Below are 25065 nucleotides of genomic sequence, written 5' to 3' on the forward strand. Positions count from 1 at the left end.
CACCCATTTCACGGGGAGGACGTACAGATTCTTAGAGCTGACATCAGAATTGAACTCTGAGCTCTGACACCCCAAGCTGTAATAGCGTAGAGCTAACCACTACGCTACTGTAGTGCACAAATGCACTGACGTGCGGCACTGTCTGTGTGTACACAAACTGCGTGCTAATAATTGTGCGTTTTCTTTCTCTGTGGGGAAAGTCAACAGGTGCTTTTAATTCCCGAGGCAAATTTTTCAAGCAGGGCTACATTTTTCAGTTTCAGAACAACACGTAAAAACTGCTGGAGGAACTCAGGAGATCGGGCAGCATCTATGGAAATGAATAGACAGTCAGTGTTTCAGGAAGGCACTTCTGCAGGACTGGAAAGAAAGGGAGATGGCACCAGAACAAAAAGGTGGGGGGAAAGGAAGAGGGATAGCTAGATGGTGATAGGTGAGGCCAAGTAGGTGGGACAGGTAAAGGGCTAGAGAAGAAGGAATGTGATAGGAAAAGTGAGTGGATCATAGGGGAAAGGGAAGGAGGAGAAGCACTAGGGTGAGGTATTAGGCAGGTGAGGAGAAGAGGTAAGGGGGGCACAGATCGGGGAAATAAAGAAGAGAGAGGGGAGAGGGGAAAAATTGCCAGAAGGAGAAATTGATGTTCATGCTGTCAGGTTGGAGGCTACCCAGACAGATTATGAGGTGTTACTGCTCCCCACTGAGAGTGGCCTCATCTTGGGAGAAGAGGAGGCCATGGACCAACTTATCGGAGCAGGAATGGGGATAGGAATTAAAATGGTTGGCCTCGGGTTCAGTTTCAGTTTCAGTCTTCTGGGTTATAAATGAGTTGCTGATGGATCTTCACAATTCTAATTTTATGTTTATGCCTTATCTTTCCCCCCACTCACTCACTCATTTCTCAGTTCCTTGAGTAGTTGGGTGGCATGGTAGCAAAGCAGTTGGTGCAATTGCAGTGATCTCTGGTCAGGGTTCGATTCCCACTGCTCGCTATAAGGAGTTTGTTGGTTCTCCCCATGACCACATGGAGTTTGTACATTCACTCTGTGACCGTGTAGGTTTCCTCCGGATCTCTGGTTTCCACCCACATTCCAAAGATGTACAGGTTAGAGTTAGTAAGTTGTGGGAATGCTGTGTTGTCGCTGGAAGTGTGGCAGCACATGCCAGCTGCACCCAGCACAGCCCTCACTGATCTGATTTGATGCAAATGACGCATTTCACTGTTTGTTTTGATGTTTCAATGTACATGTGACAAAAAAAGCTAATCTTTATCTTTGTTCAAGTAAGTGCTCCCCTTTAGCATTTTTTATCATAACGTATGTGCTTTGGGATGCAGAAATCGCTTGGTATGCAGTAAGTGAAGCCCATGCCTCAGTTCTCTGTGGGGAATAAAGACACAGAGCCACCATAGTCGAGATGTTTAAGGCCCTCAATGTATAGTTCAGGACAGGTAGATGGGCTGATCCCTGCCCTCATTAGCCAGGCCATAGAACACAAGAGCAAAGTTGTTGTGGCGCAACTTTGTAGGGAAAATGGGGACCACATCAGTAGGTCAGAGACGGAGAGAGTCAGCACTTTCAGATCCCTGGGTGTTAACAAGTCAGATCACGTGGTATTTGTTGGGCTGACAGGCCTGTTTCAGAGCTGTCAGGACTCTTATGATTCTATTTCCTGTACCGCAGGAATTGTGAGATACATAGTAAGAACAGAAGTTGAAGAGCAAGAGGTCCATCACCTCTGTAGATAATGTTCCACGTTTGTTAACTTTCTTCAGCTACTTGCCGTATTTAGGCCAAATACAAATTGCATCAGTCCAAAAACAAAAAAAAAGTTAATAATTGTACAAAAATCAATAACTGTTGAAAGACTGCTAGTTCAGGAATGAGCAGTCACCTTTGTGCTGATGGAATTCTGAATGAAAAGTTCAAGTTGAAGTTTGAAAGATTATAAGACATTGGAGCAGAATAAGGCTATATGACCCATCAATTCTGCTCCGCCATTCCATCAAGGTGGATTTATTATCTCTCTCAACCCCATTCCTCATGCCTTCTCCCCGCAACCGTGCTGACACCCCGACTAATCAAGAACCTGTGAGCCCCTGCTTTAAATATACCCAATGACTTGGCCTCCACAGCTGCCTGTGGCAATGAATTTCATAGATTCACTACTCTATGGCTTAAGAAATTCCTCCTCATCTCTGTTCTAAAGGGATGCTCTTCAATGCTCAGGATATAAACGTCATGAAAATGAGCTTTTTGCAGAGCAGCACAAAACATAGGTTAACATAAACTTAAATTAACATAAATTATGTATAGCTTACAACGTAAACATACAAGTTAGTGCAAATTGAGAGAGAGGAAAAAGAAAGATAGCTCAAGACTGAGGAAGCTGAAATAGTTGCTCAAAGTGTCAATGAAAACTAAGGAAACAAGTTAATTTATTTAAGAAATTCTTAGATTGGCACATGGATGATAGAAAAATGGAGATTTATGTGGGAGGGAACTGTTAGATTGACCTTCAAGTAGGTTAAAGCTTTGGCACAACATGGTGGGCTGAAAGGTTAGTACTATGCTATAATGTTAGATGTTCTATAATCGGCAACGGTCCCTCATTTTTTAACAGACATTGCTCTGAGCAGGAAATTTTTACTTTGGCTGAACACAGTGAGGTACTTCAAATCTTTATTTTGTAATGTGCATAACTATAAGTATTTAGAATGAAAACTGAAAAATCACAATGTAGATTTTATGTATTAATTGAAGAGTATAATGAAATTTTTGTAAACTTTTTTGAAGTTAAGTCCAATTCCAATGGTGTGGCAACAAAGGCTAGGTGCTCGGGAGCATTTCAGTTATTGCGCATCTTAGAGGGAACAGTGATGATAGGCCTTATTTGTTGCCCCAGATTCCAGCGTCTGCAGTGTCATATGCCTCCAGCAGTAATAATCTACCTTGTGAAATGTAATTGTTGCTCTGTTACGTGAGCTTAGCTTATTCCTGAAAACTCATGGGCGTTCATTTCATAATACTCAGTTTAAGAAATGACAAGAACCTCCAACTCACGATCTCTGTTTCAAGTTCAAGTTTAGTTCTCATTCAACCATACATGAATACCCATGAATATAACCAAACAAAACAGTGTTGCTGTGGGGCCAAGGTGCAAAACACAATACATTTAGTCATACACAGTACAAAGTACATATAGCACATATGAAATTCAAGCACATGCAAGATATCAGTAAAATACAATCACAAAAAAAAAGTCCAAGACCCTGAGGCGATAAATATTGCAGCAGTCTGCAGTGGAACACAATGTGGCTTATCTTTTGCTGAGTTACCCGTTTCAAAGGAGGGAGAACATACAGGCTGGGGTGCTAATCTGGGATGAGAAGATAGAGGGCACATTGAGAAAAGGCCTCCATTCTTCCCATCAAATTTCTTGTTCTGAATGAAAACTTCATTCACAATGTCACTTCAGTGGTTTCAGATGCAGATTTATTTATTTTTTATGAGGTATTTTAGCGGTTGGCACAACCGTGGGATGAAGGACCTATTCTTTGTTATACCATTCTATGTTCTGTGTCACCTTATGTACAGGCACTCCTGTGCCTTGTGTCACTTTATGTACATACAATCAATGTATATAAGTTATTTTATATACAGTGGATTCCAATTAATTGGGACACAAAGGTATCAGTACATTTTGGCCCAATTAAACGGCTGCCCCAATTAGCCAAAGGTTCATGGAAATAGTTAAAAAGGCATATAAAAAAAGACAAACTGAGTAACAAAGTATATATCTAACTGAAATACAGAACAAATTAGTGCACCACCAATAATACTACAATACTAAAAAATTGTGTATTAGTTCCTAATAGTTATCGACAGGGGAAGTTATCGCGTGTACGCAATGAACAAAATCAGTGCAGACACCTAGTGTAGATAATGGACTGCTTTCATACAATGCTTTCAACAATTGTATCCTCCAAATCTTCATTTTCATTATAACAGACAAGAGAAAATCTATAGATGCTGGAAATCCAAGCAGCACACACAAAATGCTGGAGGAGCTCAGCAAGCCAGGCAGCGTCTGTGGACCGCCATAGGGTCTGGGCCTGAAATGTCGACAGTACTTTTTTCCATAGATGCTGCCTGGCCTGCTGAGTTCCTCTAGCATTTTGCGTGTGTTGCTTTTCATTGTAACGTTCAAGATGATTGTCGATATTTCAAATTCTTTGCAGTTACTAACTCGCTGAACTAGTAAAATCATTTTATTTTCACTCCTGGCCGTTTCTGGCATCTCCAAGCCTGAACGTTTGAAACCATAGTGAACAAAACAGAAACATATACAAAATGCTGGAGGAACTCAGCAGGCCAGGCGGCATCTCAACAAAACAATTCTGAATTGTCTTACTGCTTGTTTCTTGCCAATTGTCAGTGACAAAGAAACATTGCTTTTTGAACACAAACACATGGAAATGACGCTATTTAAAAACTGTTTGCTCTAAGCATGGTGTAGTGTCTGACGGCGACACAAGTCCACATGACTGACGCTAGTTTGAAACTGTTTGTCAACAGTCTCCTGCTCCAATTAAGCAGCATAGTATCTCAAGTAAACAAAGGGAATCTTGGCTATATTCTCAATTAGTGTTTGTTCTTTAAGAGTTGTCCCAAATACGCAGCTGCCTGACTAACCAATGGTCCAATTAACTGGAATGAACTGTACTTATATATTGGGATAATTTTTTTAAATTATTGTTTTATTTATTTTATTGTTTTTTTTTATGTTGCATCGGATCCGGAGCAACAATTATCTCATTCTCCTTTACACTTGTGTACTGGAAATGACATTAGACAATCTTGATGTTCTTTATTGTTAAATTCCATGTGTTATTTTTCTCAGAATTTCCAGGCTTAATGCTGGAATTTTTGACACAAAAGAATTTGGAAGTGACTGTGTTTCGGTTCTGAGGTGTAAATGACCGACTGGATAGTGGTTTAAGGGTTGTTCAGTTTTGCAGTGGATTATTACATGCTGCCTTGGCGTCTGTCGAAGCCGAGCCTGATGACTGCCATCGCATTAATCAATTTAATTTTCCTAGTTAGTCGTTAATTTAACGAAAACGTTTAATAAAGCCACTTGTAGCAGGAATTCTCAGACAATGAGAAATATTTCTTGTCATAAATATCAGAGTTTTGATTATATTTAGCACTCTGTGCAAGTCAATGTTTCTGCTATCCAATTTGCATATCTTCATGTTTTGAAAATTCTTCATTTTTTGTACTGTTTCCTATCCACAAAATATCACTCATGGTTATCAATTTTGTTATACTTTTGAGCCAACATTTAGAACAGAGCATGACAGCACAGTATAGGACCTATTAACCAACAGTAAAATCAATCTGACCTTTCCCTCCTACATAGTCCTCCATTTTCCTATCATCCATGTGACTGTCTTAAATCTCCCTAATGTATCTTCCTCAACCACCACCCCAGCAGGCGTTCCATTCACCCACCACCCTCGAGGCAAAAACTTACCTGACTTTTTCCCTTGTACTTTTCTCCCAACAATTTATGTCCCCTTGTATTAAAAATTGTGCCTGACGTTTCCACCCCATCCACTCGATCTATACCTCTTATCGTCTTGTACACTTCCATCAAGCCACCTCTCATCCTCCACTTCAAAGAGAAAAGCCCCAGCTCACTCCACCTTTCCTCATAACACATGCCCTCCAGTCCAGGCAGCATTCTGGTAAATATCCTCTGCACCCTCTCAAATGTTTCCACATCCTGATGAATTTTTATTTCCGTAATGGATTTCTAAGTCTGGTTTATAATGGAAGCTGTATATGTAACCTTGCAGTTCTGTAGACTCTTGCCAGCTCTGACCAGTAACACATCCACAATATCCTGAAAAGGGAGGGTGAGCAGCCAGGAGTTGTGGTTTATATTGGTTCCAACGGCATAGGTAGAAAAAGGGAGGAGGTCCTGAAAAAAATTATACCGGGAATTAGGAAAGAAACTGAGAAGCAGGACCTCAAGGGGAGTAATCTCGGGATTGCTGCCTGTGCCATGCGACAGGGACAATAGGAATAGAATGAGGTGGTGGATAAATAAGTGACTGAAGAATTGGAGCAGGGGGCAGGGATTCAGATTTCTGGATAACTGGGAGCTCTTCTGAGGCAGGTGTGACCTGCACAAAAGGAAAAGGTTGCACTTGAATCCAAGGGGGACCAATATCCTTGCAGGCAAGTTTGCTCGAGCTGTCAGGAGTGGTTTAAACTAATTTGGCAGGGGGATGTGAATCAGAATGATAGAGCTGAGGATGAGCCAGCGGGTTTACAAGTCTGGGTACAACTGCAGACAGAGCAAAGAGTTAAGTTGTACCACAGAGGCAAAATTCCTAAGGGTGAAGAATACAGGACTGAAGGTTCTGTATTTAAATACACGTAGCATTCGGAATAAGGTGGACAAACTCATGGCGCAATTACAGATTGGTCGGTGTGATGTTGTGGGCATCACGGAGTCATGGCTGAAAGGTCATAGTTGGGAGCCTGGCATCAAAGAATATACTTTGTATCGAAAAGACAGGCAGAGGCCGTGGTGTGGCTCTGTTAGTATGAGACGGAATTACATCTTTAGAAAGAGGTGAAATAGGGTCAGAGAATGTCGAATCTTTGTGGGTGGAATTAAGAATCTGCAAAAGTAAAAAAAAAAGTTATGGAAATCATATATAAGCCTCCAAATAGTAGCCAAGATGTGAGGTTGAGATTGCAAAGAGAGCTGGAAAAGGCATGCAATAAGGGTAATGACACAATTGTAATGAGGGACTTCAATATGCAAGGGGATTGGGAAAATCAGGTTGGTTTCGGATTGCAAGAGAAGGAATTTGTTGAACATCTTCGAGATGGTTTTTAGAGCAGCTTGTGCTTGTGCTTATTCGGGGAAAGCTATCTTAGATTGGGTATTGTGTAATAGCCCAAATTTTATTAGTTAGCTTTATGTAAAGGAATCCTTAGGAGGCAATGATCAAAATATGATTGAATTATTATTGGAAATTGAGAGGGAGAAGCATAGTCATATGTATCAGTATCGCAGTGGAATAAAGGGAATTACAGAGGCATGCGGTGTTGGCGCGTGGCCAAGTGGTTAAGGCGTCGGTTTAGTGATCTGAAGGTCGCTAGTTCGAGCCTCAGCTGAGGCAGCGTGTTGTGTCCTTGAGCAAGGCACTTAACCACACATTTCTCTGCGGTGCCAAGCTGTATCTGCCCTAGTGCCCTTCCCGTGGACAACATCAGTGGCGTGGAGAGGGGAGACTTGCATGGGCAACTGCCGGTCTTCCATACAACCTTGCCCAGGCCTGTGCCCTGGAAACCTTCCAAGGTGCAAATCCATGGTTTCACGAGACTAATGGATGCCTATATATACACAGAGGCACGTGAGAGGAGCTTTCCCAGGTGGATTGGAGGAGGATACTGGCGGGGATGCGGCAGAGCAGAAATGGCTGAAATTTCTGGGAATAGTTCGTAAGGCACAGGATAGATATGTCCCTCAGAAGAAGAAGTCCTCAAATGACAGGAGTAGGCAACCATGGGTGACAAAAGAAGTTAAGGACTGCATAAAAGCCAAGGAAAGGGCATAAAATGTAGAAAAAGTGAGTGGGAAGTTGGATAATTGGGGAGCTTTAAAAATCCAACTAAAGGCAACTAAAAAAGCTATAAGAAGGGAAAAGATGAAATATGAGGAAAAACTAGCCAATAATATAAAGGAGGATAAGCAGGATGCTAAAAGATTTTTCAGTTATATAAAGAATGAAAGGGAGGTGAGAGTTGATATTGGACCACTGGAAAAATGAGTGTCAGGGAGCAGGAGTGAATGTCATTGCTATTACAAAGGAAAAAATGCAAGCAAACTGAAAGGTCTTAAGGTGGATAGGTCACCTGGGCCAAATGGACTACATCTCAGAGTTCTGAGAGAGGTTGCTGAAGAGATAACGGATGCATTAGTCATGCTCTTTAAAGAATCACTTGATTCTGGTATGGTCCTGGAGAACTGGAAAACTGCAAATGTCACCCTGCTCTTTAATGAGGAAGGAAGACAAAAGAGAGGAAATTATAGGCCTATTAACCTAACCTCAGTGGTTGGGAAAGTATTGGAGTCCGTTATTAAGGATGAGGTTTCGTGGTACTTGGAGACTAATGATAAAATAAGTCAAAGTCGGCATGGTTTCCATGAAGGGAAATCTTGCCTGTCAAATCTGTCAGAATTCTTCGAGGATGTAACAAGTAGGATGGACAAAGGAGAGATAATGGATGACATTTACTTAGACTTTCAGAAGACGTTTGATAAGGTGTCTCACATGAGGCTGCTTAACAAGATAAATCCTATAGTGTAACAGGGAATACATTGGCATGGACAGAGGAATGGCTGACAGGCAGGAGGCAGTGAGTGGGAATAAAGGGAGCTTCTTCTGGTTGGCTGCCAGTGACTAGTGGTGTTCCTCAGGGGTCAGTATTGGGACCGTTACTTTTCACATCGTTTGTCAATGATTTAGATAGTAGAATTGATGGCTTTGTGGCAAAATTTGCGGATAATACGATGACTGTGGGGGGGGAGGTAGTGCTGAGGAGGCAATGTGATTGCAGCAAGACTTAGACAAATTGAAAGAATGGGCAAAAAAGTGGCAGATAGAATACAGTGTTGGGAAAGTATGATAATACATTTCGGTAAAAGGAACAATAGTGCAGACTATTATCTCAATGTTGAGAAAATTCAAACATCAGAGAGCAGAGGGACTTGGGAGTCCTCGTGCAAGACTCCCAGAAGAATAATTTACAGATTGAGTCTGTGGTAAAGAAGGCAAATGTAATATTGGCATTTATTTCAAGGGGAATAGAATATAAAAACAAGGAGATAATGCTGAGACTTTATAAGACACTAGTCAGGCCGCACTTGGAGTATTGTCAACAGTTTTGAGACCCTTATCTCAGAAAGGATGTGTTGTCATTGGAGAGAGTCCAGAGGAGGTTCATGAGGATGACTCTGGTGATGAAGGGGTTAACATATGAAGAGCTTCTGGCAGTTTTGGGTCTGTACCACTGGAATTTAGAAGGATGCATGGGGTTCTCATTGAAACCTATTGAGCATTGAAAGGACTAGATACAGTGGATGTAGAGAGGATGTTTCCTATGGTGGGGATATCCAGAACTAGAGGGCACAGCCTCAAAATTTCAAATTTCGAATAGAAGTAAGGAGGGATTTTTTTTACCCAAAGAGTGATGAATCTGTGGAATGCTCTGCCACAGACTGTGGTAGAGGCCAAGTCCGTGGGTATATTTAAAGCGGAAGTTGATAGATTCCTGATTGGTCCAGGCGTCAAGAGATATGATGAGAAGGCAGGTGCATGAGGTTGAATGCGATCTGGGATCAGCCATGATGAAATAGTGCAGCAGACTCAACAGGCGAAATGGTCTAAATCTGCTCCTATGTCTTATGGTCTCCGTTTTATATCAAATTAATTCTTCTTCTCCACTGCAAAGGAAACACTGTTCCAAAAACTCTCTTCTTCATATCATGTCAAATTTTGCTTTAATACTTATCAAGTCACAGTATCATGCAAAAGCAACATCACGTCTACCTGTCTGGTGAGGGCTGAGTGTGATAATCCTCTGTTTCCAAAGGTTTCAAAGGATTCAAAGGTACATTTAATGTCAGAGAAATGTATACAATATACATCCTGAAATGCTTTTTCTTCGCAACCATCCATGAAAACAGAAGAATGCCCCCAAAGAATGAATAACAATTAAATGTTAGGACACCAAAATCCACCCCCCCCCCCCCCCAGCTCTCCTCCCTCCTGCACGTAAGCAGCAGCAAGCAACGATCTCTCCCACTGCAAAAAAAAAAGCATCGGCCCCTGCCAACGAGCACTCAAGCGTGAGCAAAGCAACAGCAAAGACACAGACTTGCAGTGCTCCAAGGACTACTTGTTCACCCGGTATTCGACATACCACAGGCTCTCTCTCTCTCCCTAATAAGAGAGAAAGAGAAGTCTCTGTTTCACAGTGAGAGGGGAGACATAACAAACAACTCGCTGGTTTACGATGTTAAAAGTCCGTTGCATCACTTTTTTCAAGCTCTGTGCCCAAAGATCTTGGGTCTCTAGGCACACAGCCAGGGATCTTCCATCTCCCATGACACATTGATCTCCTGCCTGGACACTGACCACGAGATCTCGGCCCTTTGAAGACGAGCCAAGCTCGTAGGCTGAGCTCTTGGCGTGCCAAATAACAGGCAGTCGTGAAACCCTGAGAGCGGGTCCCATTCCTGCAAAGATCCATAGTCAGCATGTAACTCCAGGTCTGGATCTTCAAAAGTACCCCGAATGGGAAAAATAAAGATATTAAAGATGGAAATAGTGCTGATTCCAAAGATGCAAGCAAAGGAGTGGCTGTTAGGTGCCATTAAGCCTCCTAAACTCCTGAAGTCCAGCCTTGGCCATGTCTCTCAGCATCTCTCCACCTTTGGGCATATCGACAAGGGTGCTGCCAGAGGAGAGCAGTATCCATCATCAAGGACCCTCACCATAAAGGCCATGCTCTCTTCTTGCTGCTATCAACACTCAGTTAGGAGCCTTTGGCTTCACCAGCAGGTTCTCCAACAGTTAGGTCCCTTCAACTATCAGGATAACTTCACTCAGCTCAACTCTAAGCTGACTCCACAACCTGCAGACTCACTTTCAAGAACTCTACACTCATGTTCTCAGGATTGTTTATTTTATTTGACAATATGTCTTATTTTCCGTTACCTTCCCTTTTCCTTTCCAGTCCTGAAGAAGAGCCTTGGTCCAAAATGTTGACTGTTTGTTCATTTCCTAAGCTGCTGCCTGATCTTGCTGAGTTCTCCAGCATTTTATGTGTGTTGTACATTGTTAGATTCTCAGTCTTTGTTTCTGTATAGTTTTTCATTAATTCTAATAATGCCAGCAAGAAAATGAATCTCAAGGTAGTAGAAAACCATAAAACATAGGAGCAGAATTAGGCCATTCGGCCCATTGAAGCAACTCCATCATGGGCACCAGACTCTGTAGAATCCAGGATATCTTCAAGAAGTGATGTCTTAAAAAGCTGGCATCCATCATTAAGGACCCCCATCACCCAGGTCATGCCTTGTTTTCCTTGGTACCATCAGGAAGGAGGTACAAGATCCTGAAGGCACACACTCAATGATTTAGGAACGGCTTCTTCCCCGCTGCCATCAGATTTCTGATTGGACATTAAACCCATGAACACCACCCCTCTTTTACACTAATTATTTAATTTAACTATTCAATATGTATACTTACTGTAATTCGCACTTTTTTCTGTTAGTATGTACTGTATTGTACTGCTGCCACAAAACAACAAATTTCATAACATACGCCAGTGATATTAAACCCGATTCTGATCCTGCTCTACATATTGTGACATAGACAGAATTTGATAATAAATTTACTTTGAACTTTGAAGTTAGGCGAAATACAGTTGGACTAAGGATCAATATTTGTTTGTATTTATTCGGAATGATATCTGAGCATTGTTTAATGCTTGATCACTGCATTTCATAATTCAGTGAACCATCTTTGATTATTCGCCTTGTAGATTTGTCGTGTTGTCTCCCCACACATATTAAGTAAAAATCTGTTTGACTGCTGCACCCAGATATAGCTTGGGGAATTTATTTCATACAGGATACTGTATCTTTTGCAGCTCAGATGTCTTTGATTGGTTTTTTATAGCCACAGGTGGGTAGCCACACTAGCACTGAGTTTGTGAAACCATCGGAGAGACTTCTTATCATAATTTTATTCTTTCGTTAAATTTCTAATTTCCTTTTTTGGTTTTCAGTAATTTTAATTTGTTAAATTTGCATACAGAATATTGACATACATTTAGAAGGGGGTTCCCAACCTGGGATACACGGACCCCTCGGTTAATGGTCAGGGTCCATGGCATAAAGAGGTTTAGGATCCCCTGATTTAAGAGTGTGACCCACAGTGTATTAATAAAACTGTTTTGTTGGCGTGATCAGGGTTTTACCAGCCACTATGCCATATTTTGATTTGCAGTTTTTCCTTATGTAGCATTAAGTTCTCGTCATATTAATCCTGGCTCTGAGAGATTGGCCTTTCCTATTCACTTCATCTACTGTCTCAGATCACTCTTAGGGGTTCCTCTAGGCTGAATGTAATTTGCTTCCACAGTATGTGGTGACTGATGAAGACGTTATGAGTCATAGAGCCATAGAACACTACAGCACAGAAACAGGCCCTTCAGCCTATCTAGTCTGGGTCAAACCATTAATCTGCTTAGTTCCATCAACCCACACCTGGACCATAGCCCTCCATACCCTTCTCATCCATGAACTTATCCAAATTTCTCTTGCGTGTTAAAGTTAACCCCAAGTTCACCACCTGCACTGGTAGCTCATTCCACACTCCTATCACCAGCTGAGTGAAGAAGCTTCCCTGGTTCCCAGCTTTTCTCTTGGTTAAGTGGGAAACATTCTCTTTATTTCAGGCCATAGATTGATCCGATTGGTACAGATTACTGCCCCACCCCCCCTCCTCTTCCCTAAACATAGTTTTCAGTTGAACCACACTGTTGGTTTAGTACTGAGCTGAATTTCTGGCCTCCCAATTTCCCCATCATGCTCTTTGGTCAAAGGTTCAAAGGTCCAATTTAATGTCAGAGAAATGTATGCAATGTATACATCCGTTTATTATTCTTAATTCTATAAAGCTGCCCATCTCTGGCTGTAACTGACCCTACCTTCCATCGATGCTCTCAACCCATTATTTGTTACAGCAAAGTAGATCCCAAGCCTTATGTGACTTGTAGAAGATCTACCACCCTCTGTTAACTTTGGTTCCTTTGGTGACCTCTCTGTCCATTCTGCACCTAGTTTGCGTTACCCATAATTCTTGCTTTGCACCGACTCCCAGTCCTCCAGAAATATGAAATCAAGTTGATCACCTTCAATATTAGGTCCTATATACCCTCTCAATTATTTTTGCAGTTTATTCAAGCCCCACAGCCGTTCTTGAGTTCAGTTCCTCCTAGTGTTACGTTTTACAGAATCCCAAACCATTTTGCTCAACCATCAATGTTCTTTCCGACAGACACTGAGGCCCATCTCTGTGCAATTTCTTTCTTCAGCTTACTTGCCACCACTGCCTCAGGACTGCATTTAAAATGTACCTGGTTGACACTGTTCCCTCTAAGCTGCACGGGTACATGGCTTCGCAGTAAATGAAATGCTTCTGTGAGCATAGCCTTTGTTGCTGTGCACTGGACTTTTCTTTTCTGTAATGTTAATATAATTTTGAAGTTATGCTAATATAATTTTGAAATTATGTTAATATAACTTTTAAATTATATTAACATTACAGAAATCTGTTAATATTTATGATTTATGATCTCTGCAGAAATCTGTTAACATTATGAAATCTGTTAATATTTCATGAAATACCCTATAATTAATTGTGTTAATAAATATAATCCATAAACTTTCTCAATAATAAGAAAGTTTACCACAGCCTTTACCTTGAAACATTTTAGTGCTTCAGTGTATTTACATTGTAAATGTTTCAAGTTACAACACTGTTAAAATTGTAACAATAAACACAGAATGGAAGTTAGTAGCTCATTGTTAATAAATCACCAGCCTGCTGAATGCCAACACCATCTAGTCAACACATTTTATTTTTGCCATTGTGCCTGTCAGTTAGTTTGACTGCCTGACATTGTTTACTTGTGTTATGAGCAGTGGTTTGTATTACTTTGATGTGCATATTATAGAACGTAACACTGAGGCTGAAAACTGTGCAGCACTTTAAGAGTTTCCTGCTCAGAGCAATGGTTGGTCCATGCAGCTGTGAAAAAAAACTAGAGGAAACATTGCTGGTCAACTACAGTTTTCAGTCTCTCCATTTTCAGTTGATGCCTCCTTTCACCTCACAGAGCATAGATACTACAACACACTATCGACCTTTCACGCCATGATATTGTGCTGAACTTGTAACCTACTCTAAGATCAATCTACCCTTTCCTTCCTACATCGCCCTTCATTTTTCTCTCATTCATGTGCCTATCTAAGAGTCTCTTAAATGGACTTAATATATCTGCCTCTACGGGGCATTAAGAATCTATCAACTTCTGCTTCAAATATACCAAATGATTTAGCCTCTATAGCTATCAGTGGCAATGAATTCCACTGATTCACCACTCTTAGGCCAAAGAAATCCTTCCTCATCTCTGTTGTAAAGGGACATCTTTCTTTTGGGAGTTTGTGCCCTCTGACCCCAGACTAACCCACTATAGGAAACATCCTCTCCATGTCCACTCTACCCAGGCCTTTCAAAATTTGGTAGGTTTCATCCTGCTAAATCCCTTCTGCACCCTTTCTAAACTCTCTTTTTTCCCTTCTTTGCCATTGCTTCTGGTGCACCTGAGGATTTTCCTTTTAGCTTTCAACATGCCATGGATATGCAGGCTTTTGCTGATGTTTTGGTAAACATACTCTACATCTGTTTCAGTTGAGCCTGTAAGGTTAAATATCACGTATACACTCTGTGTACAACTTTATCAGATACCTTCTGTACCTTATAAAGTGGCCACTAAGTGTACGTTCACGGTCTTCTACTACTGAAGCGCCTCTATTTAAAGGTTCAACGTGTTGTGCATTCAGAGACGTTCTTCTACACACCACTGTTGTAACACGTGTTTATTTGAGTTGCTATCTCCTTCCTATCAGCTTGAACCAGTCTGGCTATCTTCCTCTGACCTCTCTCATTAACACAATGTTTCTGCCCACATACCTGCTGCTGTCTGTATGTTTTTGTTTGTCACATCCTGTTTCTAAACTCTAGAGACTGTTGAGTGTGGAAATCCCGGGAGATCAACGGTTTCTGAGATACTCAAACCACCCCGTCTGGCACCAACAATCATTCCATGGTCAAAGTCACTTAGGTCACATTTCTCCCTCATTCTGATGTTTGATCTGAACAACTGAACTTCTTGTCCATGTCTGCATGCTTTTATGTATTGAGTTGCTGCCACATGATTGGCTGATTACATATTTGCATTAATGAAGTGGCCACTGAGTGTAGATTTCTACTCATGTTGTCACTGTACACTATGTGTTTATAGATACCAAAGTAATGTCACCCAGCAAGTTAGTTACTCCTTACATATCTTCAAATGACAATTTTTAAGTTTATTATGAATATTTGTTTTATCCAGGAACACAAAGTGCTCTATTTACACAATAAGGAAATGTCAGAACAAAATTTGTTTTAAACTATTTTCATCAGCTGTTGTGTCTGTCCAATATTTGAACTGTTTACAAAATATATTGTGCCCAGTTGTATATAGTTAGATGAGTAAATGATTTATTAAAGTAATGAGCTGTAAATTTTTTGACTGTTCCTGCTGTGCATGTGATTGAGGATCACCCTGTCTGCCTGCACAGTTCTTGTATAAACCTAAGCAGCGGGCAAAATCAAAATTAGCTCAGAGATTTTGAGTCACCCTGACTACTGGCTGACGTGCCTTTTGTGTTTGTGTTGTTGTTGTGGCCAGGGGAGATGTGGAGAGCAAACTATTACCCGTGTATGTAGCAGGCTGCCCCTCTCCACCCAACTGATGAACCCAAAGGAACAGCAGAGTCTGATGTAGTCAGTCAGTGTTGAACTCAACGTAGGACTGCCTTAGGGACTCCAGCTCCGGATTTTTTCTGGGGGTTTACACCTGAAGTCCTTCGCACGAGTGTGTAGAGTTGCAAAGCAATGGAGGTTTGAGATCAGGGTTTTCCTTCCTCTAGATGAGCTGCCAACTATGGCTGATGAGCCCCGTCTGCCCAGAGCAGCATGTTTTACAGCGCCAGTAACCCACCTTTGCCACTTGTCCTGTCGGTAAAAATGGTTTTGCCAGGCTTAGTAGTTAAGACACATGTGAAGGCCAGGAACTTAACTTGGTTATCAGAGGCTAGTTGAGATGCACGCCATTGGGAGTGTTGATTAAGTAGTGGGAGCTTATCCCCCTACCATCTCTTCCTGACTATGCCAACCTTAAGAGACCGAGGTGGATCACTGATTATGAAAAGGAAAAAAGTTGTCATAAACAGAATATGTTTTAGACCATATATGAATCAATCAAAAATAACCTCATATTAAGCCATTTATTCAGTGTTGTGTGGACGAAATGCAGGTTTGATTTGATAAGTCTGTTCTATATTTAGCATGGTGGGTTGGAGATACGTCTCTACCAAAGGAGGTGTAAGGCACTCCTTCCCTCCGCTAGCCTGCATTTCACCCTGGGACAAGGTGTAGTACCTGCTTAGTGCCCAATCAGGGTCATGTGACTCCATGGGAGCAGGTGGTGGATGGTCATATGAGCAGCTGGAGTATATCACAAGTCCTGGTTATGTGACCACTGACACCAGGCAGACAATCTCTGAAGAGTGTTGATAATGGCTGGGGTCACCTTCCTTGTAAAGTCATTGCCCAGAAAAAGACAATGGCAAACCACTTCTGTAGAAAAATTTGCCAAGAACAATCACTGTCATGGAAAGACCGTGATCGCTCACATCATACATGCTGATGATGATTCTACAGAAAACACATATCTGATGTCACAGGGCAGACACAGTTAAGTAGTTTTTCTCTTTATTTAAGAGACTGGAACCAGTTAAACATTGCCAGATGCAGAATGCAGTCAGCACGTGCAGAGGATCATTTGTTTTGATAACCAATGTGTTACTTTGCTAGATCCCAAACAGGCATTCTGTAATTCGAAAGGCCATTGACATTACTGCCCAGGAAAGGCTCACGACATGGCAGATAAACCCTGTGAACCCAAGGTGATGGAAATGCTCGGAAACTTTCAGCGAATGCTGGCCTAAAAACTGACCTTCTCCAAGTATCAGATTAGTTTAGCTTCATTCGTGACACATGCATGAAAACATACATCATTTGTGTCAAGTCAAATCAGCAAGGATTGTGCTGGGCAGTCTGAAAGTGTAGCCACACTTCTGGCATCAGCATAGCACACCCACAACTCACTAACGCTAAACATATTACCCTAACCTCAACTACTGTGAGGGCGGCACTGTAGTGCAGTGGTGATCACAGTGCTTTAACGTACAGGTGACCTGGGTTCAATTCCCACCACTGCCTGTAAGGAGCTTGAACGCTTTCCCTTTGACTGTGTAGGTTTCCTCCCACAGTCCAAAGTCCTACTGGTTGGTAGGTTAATTGGTCATTGTAAATTGTTCTGTGATTACGCCAGGGTTAAATCGGTGGATTGAGGGCCAAAAGGGCTTATTCCACGCTGTCTCACAATAAATAAACAACAGATAAATAAATATATGTGGGTGCAGTACAGTGCAATACAGATTCAGTCTCCTGTTTGGATGGTATAGGGGTATGGATGGCTATGGTCCAGGGCTTGACAATATAATAGTTTGGCATGGACTAGATAGGCTGAAGGACAGCTTCTGTGCTGTGGTGTTCTGTGTCTATGTTTAAGAGGTCTTTAGACAGGCACATGAAAATAAGACCGTAAGAAATAGGAGCAGAATTAAGCCATTTGGCCTGTTGAATCTGCTCTGCTATTTCATCATGGCTGATTCAATTTTCCTCTCAGCCCCAGTCTCCTGCTTTCTCCCTGTATTCCTTCATACGGTGAATGGAGAGATACCGATCAGGTGTGAGTAAATAGGTTTAGTTTAATTTGGCATCATGGTCAAGCACAGAGACCGTGGGCCGAATGGCCAGTTCCTTGGCTGCACTGTTCTTGATGTGAATAGAGAGTTGGTTGGCAGACAGGAAGCAAAGAGAATAAATGGGACCTTTTCAGAATGGCAGGCAGTGACTAGTGGGGTACCGCAAGGCTCAGTGCTGGGATCCCAGTTGTTTACAATATATATTAATGACTTGGATGAGGGAATTAAATGCAGCATCTCCAAGTTTGCGGATGACACAAAGCTGGGCGACAGTGTTAGCTGTGAGGAGGATGCTAAGAGGATGCAGGGTGACTTAGATAGGTTAGGTGAGTGGGCAAATTCATGGCAGATGCAATTAATGTGGATAAATGTGAGGTTATCCACTTTGGTGGCAAAAACAGGAAAACAGATTATTATCTGAATGGTGGCCGATTAGGAAAAGGGGAGGTGCAAGGAGACTTGGGTATCATTATACACCAGTCATTGAAAGTGGGCATACAGGTACAGCAGGCGGTGAAAAAGGCGAATGGTATGCTGGCATTTATAGCAAGAGGATTCGAGTACAGGAGCAGGGAGGTACTACTGCAGTTGTACAAGGCCTTGGTGAGACCACACCTGGAGTATTGTGTGCAGTTTTGGTCCCCTAATCTGAGGAAAGACATCCTTGCCATAGAGGGAGTACAAAGAAAGTTCACCAGATTGATTCCTGGGATGGCAGGACTTTCATATGATGAAAGACTGGATGAACTAGGCTTATACTCGTTGGAATTTAGAAGATTGAGGGGGGATCTGATTGAAACATATAAAATCCTAAAGGGATTGGACAGGCTAGATGCAGGAAGATTGTTCCCGATGTTGAGGAAGTCCAGAACGAGGGGTCACAGTTTGAGGATAAAGGGGAAGCCTTTTAGGACCGAGATTAGGAAAAACTTCTTCACACAGAGAGTGGTGAATCTGTGGAATTCTCTGCCACAGGAAACAGTTGAGGCCAGTTCATTGGCTATATTTAAGAGGGAGTTAGATATGGCCCTTGTGGCTAAAGGGATCAGGGGGTATGGAGGGAAGGCTGGTGCAGGGTTCTGAGTTGGATGATCAGCCATGATCATACTGAATGGCAATGCAGGCTCGAAGGGCCGAATGGCCTACTCCTGCACCTATTTTCTATGTTTCTATGTTTCTTTGACACTCAGGAGATAGATAAGTGCTGCTGGTTTTGCAAAGAAGCACTTTTCACTTCACAATGTTGAGGTATGATGCTGTTACAACATGTTAATGATACAGTTCTTGATTAATGGCAAGTACCTGCAAGAGCTTTAGTTATTTTAATTGATTTATTGAGAGCTAGAGCATGGCAACAGGCACTTCCAGTCCAACGAGTGTGTGCCACCCAGTTAGACCCATGTGATCTACCAGGAAAGCGGAGCACCCGGACAGAGCCTACACAGGCACGGGGAGAACGTACAAACTCCTTACAGGTAGCGATGGGAACTGAACCCGAGTCACTGACGCTGTAGCAGCATTGCCCTAACCACTATGCGTCGCTACCACCTTTTCAGTCAAAGAATTTTACTGATGTCTGTGTAACTCTTTGAAAGTCTTTGTCTTTGGGCACCATGGTAACGTAGCAGTTAGCTCTACGCAATTACAGCTCGCGGCATCGGAGATTGGAGTTCAATCCGGGTATCCTCTGTAAGGAGTTGGTACGTTCTCCTGTGCAATGCATGGGTTTCCTCCGGGTGTTCCAGTTTTCTCCCACAGTCCAAAGACGTACTGGTTGATAGGTTAATTGGTCATTGTAAATTGTCTCATGATTAGTCTTGGGTTAAATCGGGGGCTGCTGGCGATGGGACTGAAAGGACTGGAAGAACCTATTCCATGCATGTATGTATCCATCTATCTATCGACTGATTGATTGAGATACAGTGTACCTTCTCCGGGAGAAGGCTCAGGAGCTTGAAGACTCGTACGGCCAGATTTGGGAACTGTGATAAGACTGCTGAACGGATCCTGACCCGGATCTGGGCCATACCCTCCAAATATCCGGACCTGCCTCTCGGTTTTTCTGCACTATCTTACTTCCCATTTTTCTGTTTTCTATTTATGATTTATAATTTAAATTTTTAATATTTACTAATTTTTACTATTTTCAATATTTTTAATATTTAATATTTGTAATCTAGGGAGTGGGAAGCACAGAATCAAATATCGCTGTGATGATTGTACGTTCTAGTACCAATTGTTTGGCGACAATAAAGTATAAGTGTGGAATAGGCCCTTCTAGCTGCCCAGCAACCAGCCTATTTAAACCTAGCCCAATGATGGGACAATTTATAATGACCAATTACCCCACTAACCAGTATGACTATGAGAAGGAAGGACTGTGGGAGGAAACTGGAGCACCTGGAGGAAACCCATGCATTGCACAGGGAGGATGCTCAGATTCCTTACAGATGACATTGGAATTGAACTTTGAACTCTGACATCCTGAGCTGTAATAATGCACACTAACTGCTGCGTTACTGTGGCGCCCATCTCTAAATAAAATTTTTAAAAATAAAACTCTTTTTGTTGAGGTGATAACCTGCCATGATAAACACAGGGATGGTGTTCAATGCCATTAACCACATCCTCTGAAACTTTGTTATCTCTTACCAGGATGAATTTCACCCATTCATTGAGGCACTTCTTCCACACGTCCGAGCATTTGCCTACACATGGTTCAACCTGCAAGCTCGGAAGCGAAAGTACTTCAAGAAGCACGAGAAGCGGATGACAAAGGATGAAGAAAGAGCAGTGAAAGATGAGCTGCTGAGCGAGAAAGCGGAGGTGAAACAGAAGTGGGCCTCAAGGCTGCTGGCGAAGCTGCGTAAGGACATTCGTCCGGAGTACCGTGAGGATTTTGTGCTGACAATCACAGGGAAGAAGGCTCCCTGTTGTGTGCTCTCCAACCCGGACCAGAAAGGCAAAATAAGGCGCATAGATTGTTTACGACAAGCGGATAAAGTTTGGAGATTGGATCTGGTGATGGTGATCCTGTTTAAAGGGATCCCTTTGGAAAGTACTGATGGAGAGCGCCTGCTGAAGTCCCAGCAATGTAGTCACCCAATGCTGTGTGTGCAGCCCCATCATATAAGTGTTTCAGTTAAGGAACTTGATTTGTACTTGGCGTACTTTGTCCAAGAAAGAGGTAAGTGACTTCATGATCACGTTTGAAGGATTAACTTATTTCTTTCCCCGCTGCAGATATTTCGAAAACTTGTAAAATTTCCTTTTGCAAAGGTCACGAGTTTTGAAAAGTTGATCCCAATGATTTTGTGTGTTGTATGTAATGTGTATGCCTTATACTGGGCGTGTGTATCCACAGAAATAACAGACAAGGCCAAAACTGATATAATCCCATTGTTATATTCAGAGAAAACGGCTTCTTCTAGTAACAGACTGTTTTATAGTATCAAGGACTTGATGAAAAACTGTCTCACTTTTGCCATGAAAAGTTAGTTTGGCTTCTAATGTTGTGATTTTACAGGTTGGTAATTTAAAATATTTCAATCCAAGTCTGTTTCTATGTCTTTAATCGTACATTTTGTTAATTACTTTTTATCATCAGCATCACCAGCTGGCATATAATGTTATTTGAAAACATTACCATCAAATGCCCTGGCCTACATACCAAGCAGAGTGCTGTGATGTAACATCTGTGGTCGATCCCAACCAACGGAGGGGAGGGCCTCTGAACAACAAATTTTCATAATTCTCAAAATTATGTACTTGTTCATACTGAAGTGTTCTCCATCTTTTGTCAACACTACAGCCAGCAAGCAGGGATAATTATGTAAATTCCACTATCATCATCAAATTATCATCACCAACACACAATCTCAGATAACATTTCATAGCAAGTGTTTTAGGATTAAGGCTACTATATTTAATATAGGCAGGCTAATGTTTTTGTTAAAGTAGAGACCTGAAATGCATTACAAGTCCATCTGATATCGACAGCAATAATCTCTTGCTTAGTGCTGTTAAATAGAATTGAAAAAGAAAATGTGATTTTGTTTTTCCCGTGAGTGTGAGCTATTTCGATGGAGGACTGCTTTCCTGGAACCTTGTGTTCCTGTTGAGCCTGCCCCCTCAAACCCAGTGGGACTGCATTAACTGGACGCAAATAACGGCTTCTCAGTCCTGTGAGTGAAGTACGTATCACATGCAGAGGTCAACGAGACAATGTCCATTTTGTTCACACACAGATTTATCAAAAGCCTCATTTATGCTGCTAGGTGATTTTCCATTTTGATCTGAGTCAGAAAGGACACTTGTGTTTCAGGACACAAGATGCTGGAAGGTTGTAGCAGACCTTCATAGTCCTCAGTATTTCTATAGAAAATACAGTGGATTCTAGTTAATTGGGCAGCTGCTTATTTGAGACAACACTTAAAGAAGTGTTTTGAGTGCCATGGTAACATAGCGGTTAGCGTGACAATATTACAGCTCAGAGTGTCAGAGTTCAATACTGGCGTCCCCTGTAAGAAGCTTGTACGTTCTCCCTGTGGAATGTGTGAGCTTCCTCCAGGTGCTCTGGTTTCCTCCCACAGTCTAAGGACATCCAAGTTATGAGGTTAAAGGTAAGTTATTGAGTGATTAGGTTAGGGTTAAATTGGGGAATGCTGGCAGTGACGCTCGAAGGGCCAGGAGAGCCCCTTCCTCACTTTGTCTTGAAATAAAAATAAATAAAAGAACAAAAACTAATCGAGGAAATAGCCGGGATTCCTTTCATTTATTTGCTTAATTTGGACAGCAGAGGGTTGCTGAACGGCTTCTAATTAGAATTAGTTGTGTGGACTTGTGTACCTGTTAGATACTGCACTGTACTTAAAGCAAACTGTGGCATCAGTTGTGTGTGTTTGTGTTATTTAATTTACTTGGGCCGATGGTCGTCTAATTAAAAATCAGTGATTTTTGACATTACTTCATGCAGGAAAGCAAAGAAGGCAGCCATTATCTACACTGATTTTGTTCATTTACAGTCAATCAAAAGAACATGGCAGCATACACTAGATGATTTCCTCCATCGATAACAACCAGTTTTATAGTACTGTAATAGTACAGGCTGTGTTCTGATTTGTTCTATATTTCATTTAAATACATAATTGTTATTCAGCTTAATGGTATTTTTTAAAACCTTTTTCACTATTTCTATGAAACTTCACCTAACTGGACCAAAATGTATTTATCCTGATGTGTCCCAACTAACCAGAATCCACTGTATATTGGATTCGCTGTGTGGCAATAGCCAGATACCACAGTGAATTCAATTCATTTTCTATAGAATTCCTGTGACTAAGACCTTCCAGCATCTGTGGTTTCTTGTGTCACAACTAAGCTATTTTGCAGAGGGCGTGATGTGCAATTTTGGACTGAACTTTCACGTAAAGCAACACACTGTAGTATTTTGTCTTGTTGAGGAAGAATATAAGTTCATGTTTATTTACTGTTCATGTATAAACCTATTTAGATGAAGTAAATGAAGAAAAAAAAATGAAGTCTTTGATTGTAATTAACCCTAGTGTACAGGTGAATGGAATTCATAATTCTGCAGTTTATGGTTTACAAAGAAAATGGTGTTCTTTATTTAAGATACAACATGCTGTACAATCTTGATTTTTGACATTTTAAAAATGTTTTCACCATCTGGTAAAAACTGGAGAAGTAATACTTCAGATTACGTATAAAGAGACTAGAGCACTATGGGTTTGCCTTCAGAGAAATATAAAAATAATGTTTTGGGAAGACTCACCCCATCTCACTGCTGCCATAACCGTGATAGAGTTCCCCTTGTACTTACCTACCTGCACACGTCTCCTTATCCAGAACATCGTTCTCTGTAACTTCTTTCATCTTCAACAGGATCCACATCCGTACATGGTTCTGATGTTAGAGCACCCATTTCCTTTTCCTTAATCAGAGGAGGGAGCTGCCCCAAAAATTGTGCCCTGCTTTTATTGATGTGCGATAGAAAGCATACTGACATACAGAATGACCGTGTGGTACTCTAGCTGCAGCAAGACATATCACAAAGCACTCCCATGGGTGATTAGGATGGCTCAGCACATCATTGGGACTCAACTTCTGGACCTAAAGACAATCTACAAGTCTCGATGCCTACAGCGCACTTGTAACATCATTAAAGACCCATCCCATCCTGGACACTGTCTGTTCAATCTCCTGCCATCTGGTAGGAGATACAGAAACACCTTAGCCAAGACAGTAAGGCTGAAAAACAGTTTCTTCTCGAGGGCATTCTGCAGCTGAATAAAGCTCACCCCGGCATGCCAATGGCCTTTGAATGTTATGGACTATTGAAGTCACTTGTTGCATGTAAATATGGGAATTTTTTAAAAAATTAAGCCCTAATACATGCATTGTAAATATCTGTTTTGCACGGACTGGAGCAGCACTGCAATCTCATTGTCTTGAACAATGACAATAAAGTTCTGTTCTATAAAACCCAGTTCCACAGGTAGTGTGCACTCAACTGAGAGCCAACATGTATTCAAATTCCAGAATTATCCTCTCTACTTACTGGGAGAGAAACTCAATGTATAGCACATAGATGAAAGAACAACAGAGTGTTATGGGGGAGGGAAGGGTTAGATTGACTTGTTAGAGTGATTGAGGGTTAGATTGAGATGTTAGAGTGATTGCAGGTAGGTTGATATATTAGAGTGATTGAGGGTAGATTGATACATTAGAGTGATTCAGGGTAGATTGATTTGTTTGAGTGATTGAGGGTAGATTGATATGGTAAAGTAATTGAGGGTAGATTGATACATTAGAGTGATTGAGGGTAGGTTGATATGGTTAGATTGATCTTTGGAGTAGGTTAAAAGGTAGGCACAACATTGTGGGCCGAAGGGCCTGTACTATGCTGTTTGATGTTCAATGTGCGACTCAGAAGCCAAATTGAGATAATTGAGCCTGGGCTTAGTCCAAAAGTAAAAGTTCTGGTTAAATTAAAATTGAGTGGCCCTACAATCATTGTTTGAGAAAGTTGTCACAGCTGAAATAATTAGCAGATGGGAGAGTCAGCTCACAACCAGTATAAAACTACAATACGTAACGTCCATTAGCAAAGCTCATCAACTGAAACGTTGTATTACTAATGCTTGTTTCCAATTCCTGTTATCTAGAGTACAAGCCAACAGACAGCATGCTTTGCATGGAGAGAAGTGATGACAAAGGAGGAGGTTGTGGTACAGCTATGAATTTATTTCATTAACATTATATTAAATCGTATCACGTACTCCC

The 25065-nt window shown here is 41.5% G+C and overlaps 1 protein-coding gene across 5 annotated transcripts in view; it reads left to right on the top strand.

Moving 5' to 3' along the window:
- nfic (nuclear factor I/C) overlaps positions 1–25065 on the top strand; it is a 494946-nt gene that overhangs the window by 45475 nt on the left and 424406 nt on the right. For all 5 annotated transcript variants that reach the window (XM_072243879.1, XM_072243881.1, XM_072243880.1 and 2 more), the window contains exon 2: positions 20416–20947. In XM_072243879.1, the coding sequence (XP_072099980.1) occupies positions 20416–20947 (532 nt within the window). The remainder of the gene's footprint in view (positions 1–20415; positions 20948–25065) is intronic.

Source organism: Mobula birostris, chromosome 26 (assembly GCF_030028105.1).
Source record: "Mobula birostris isolate sMobBir1 chromosome 26, sMobBir1.hap1, whole genome shotgun sequence".
Lineage (NCBI taxonomy): Eukaryota > Metazoa > Chordata > Chondrichthyes > Myliobatiformes > Myliobatidae > Mobula > Mobula birostris.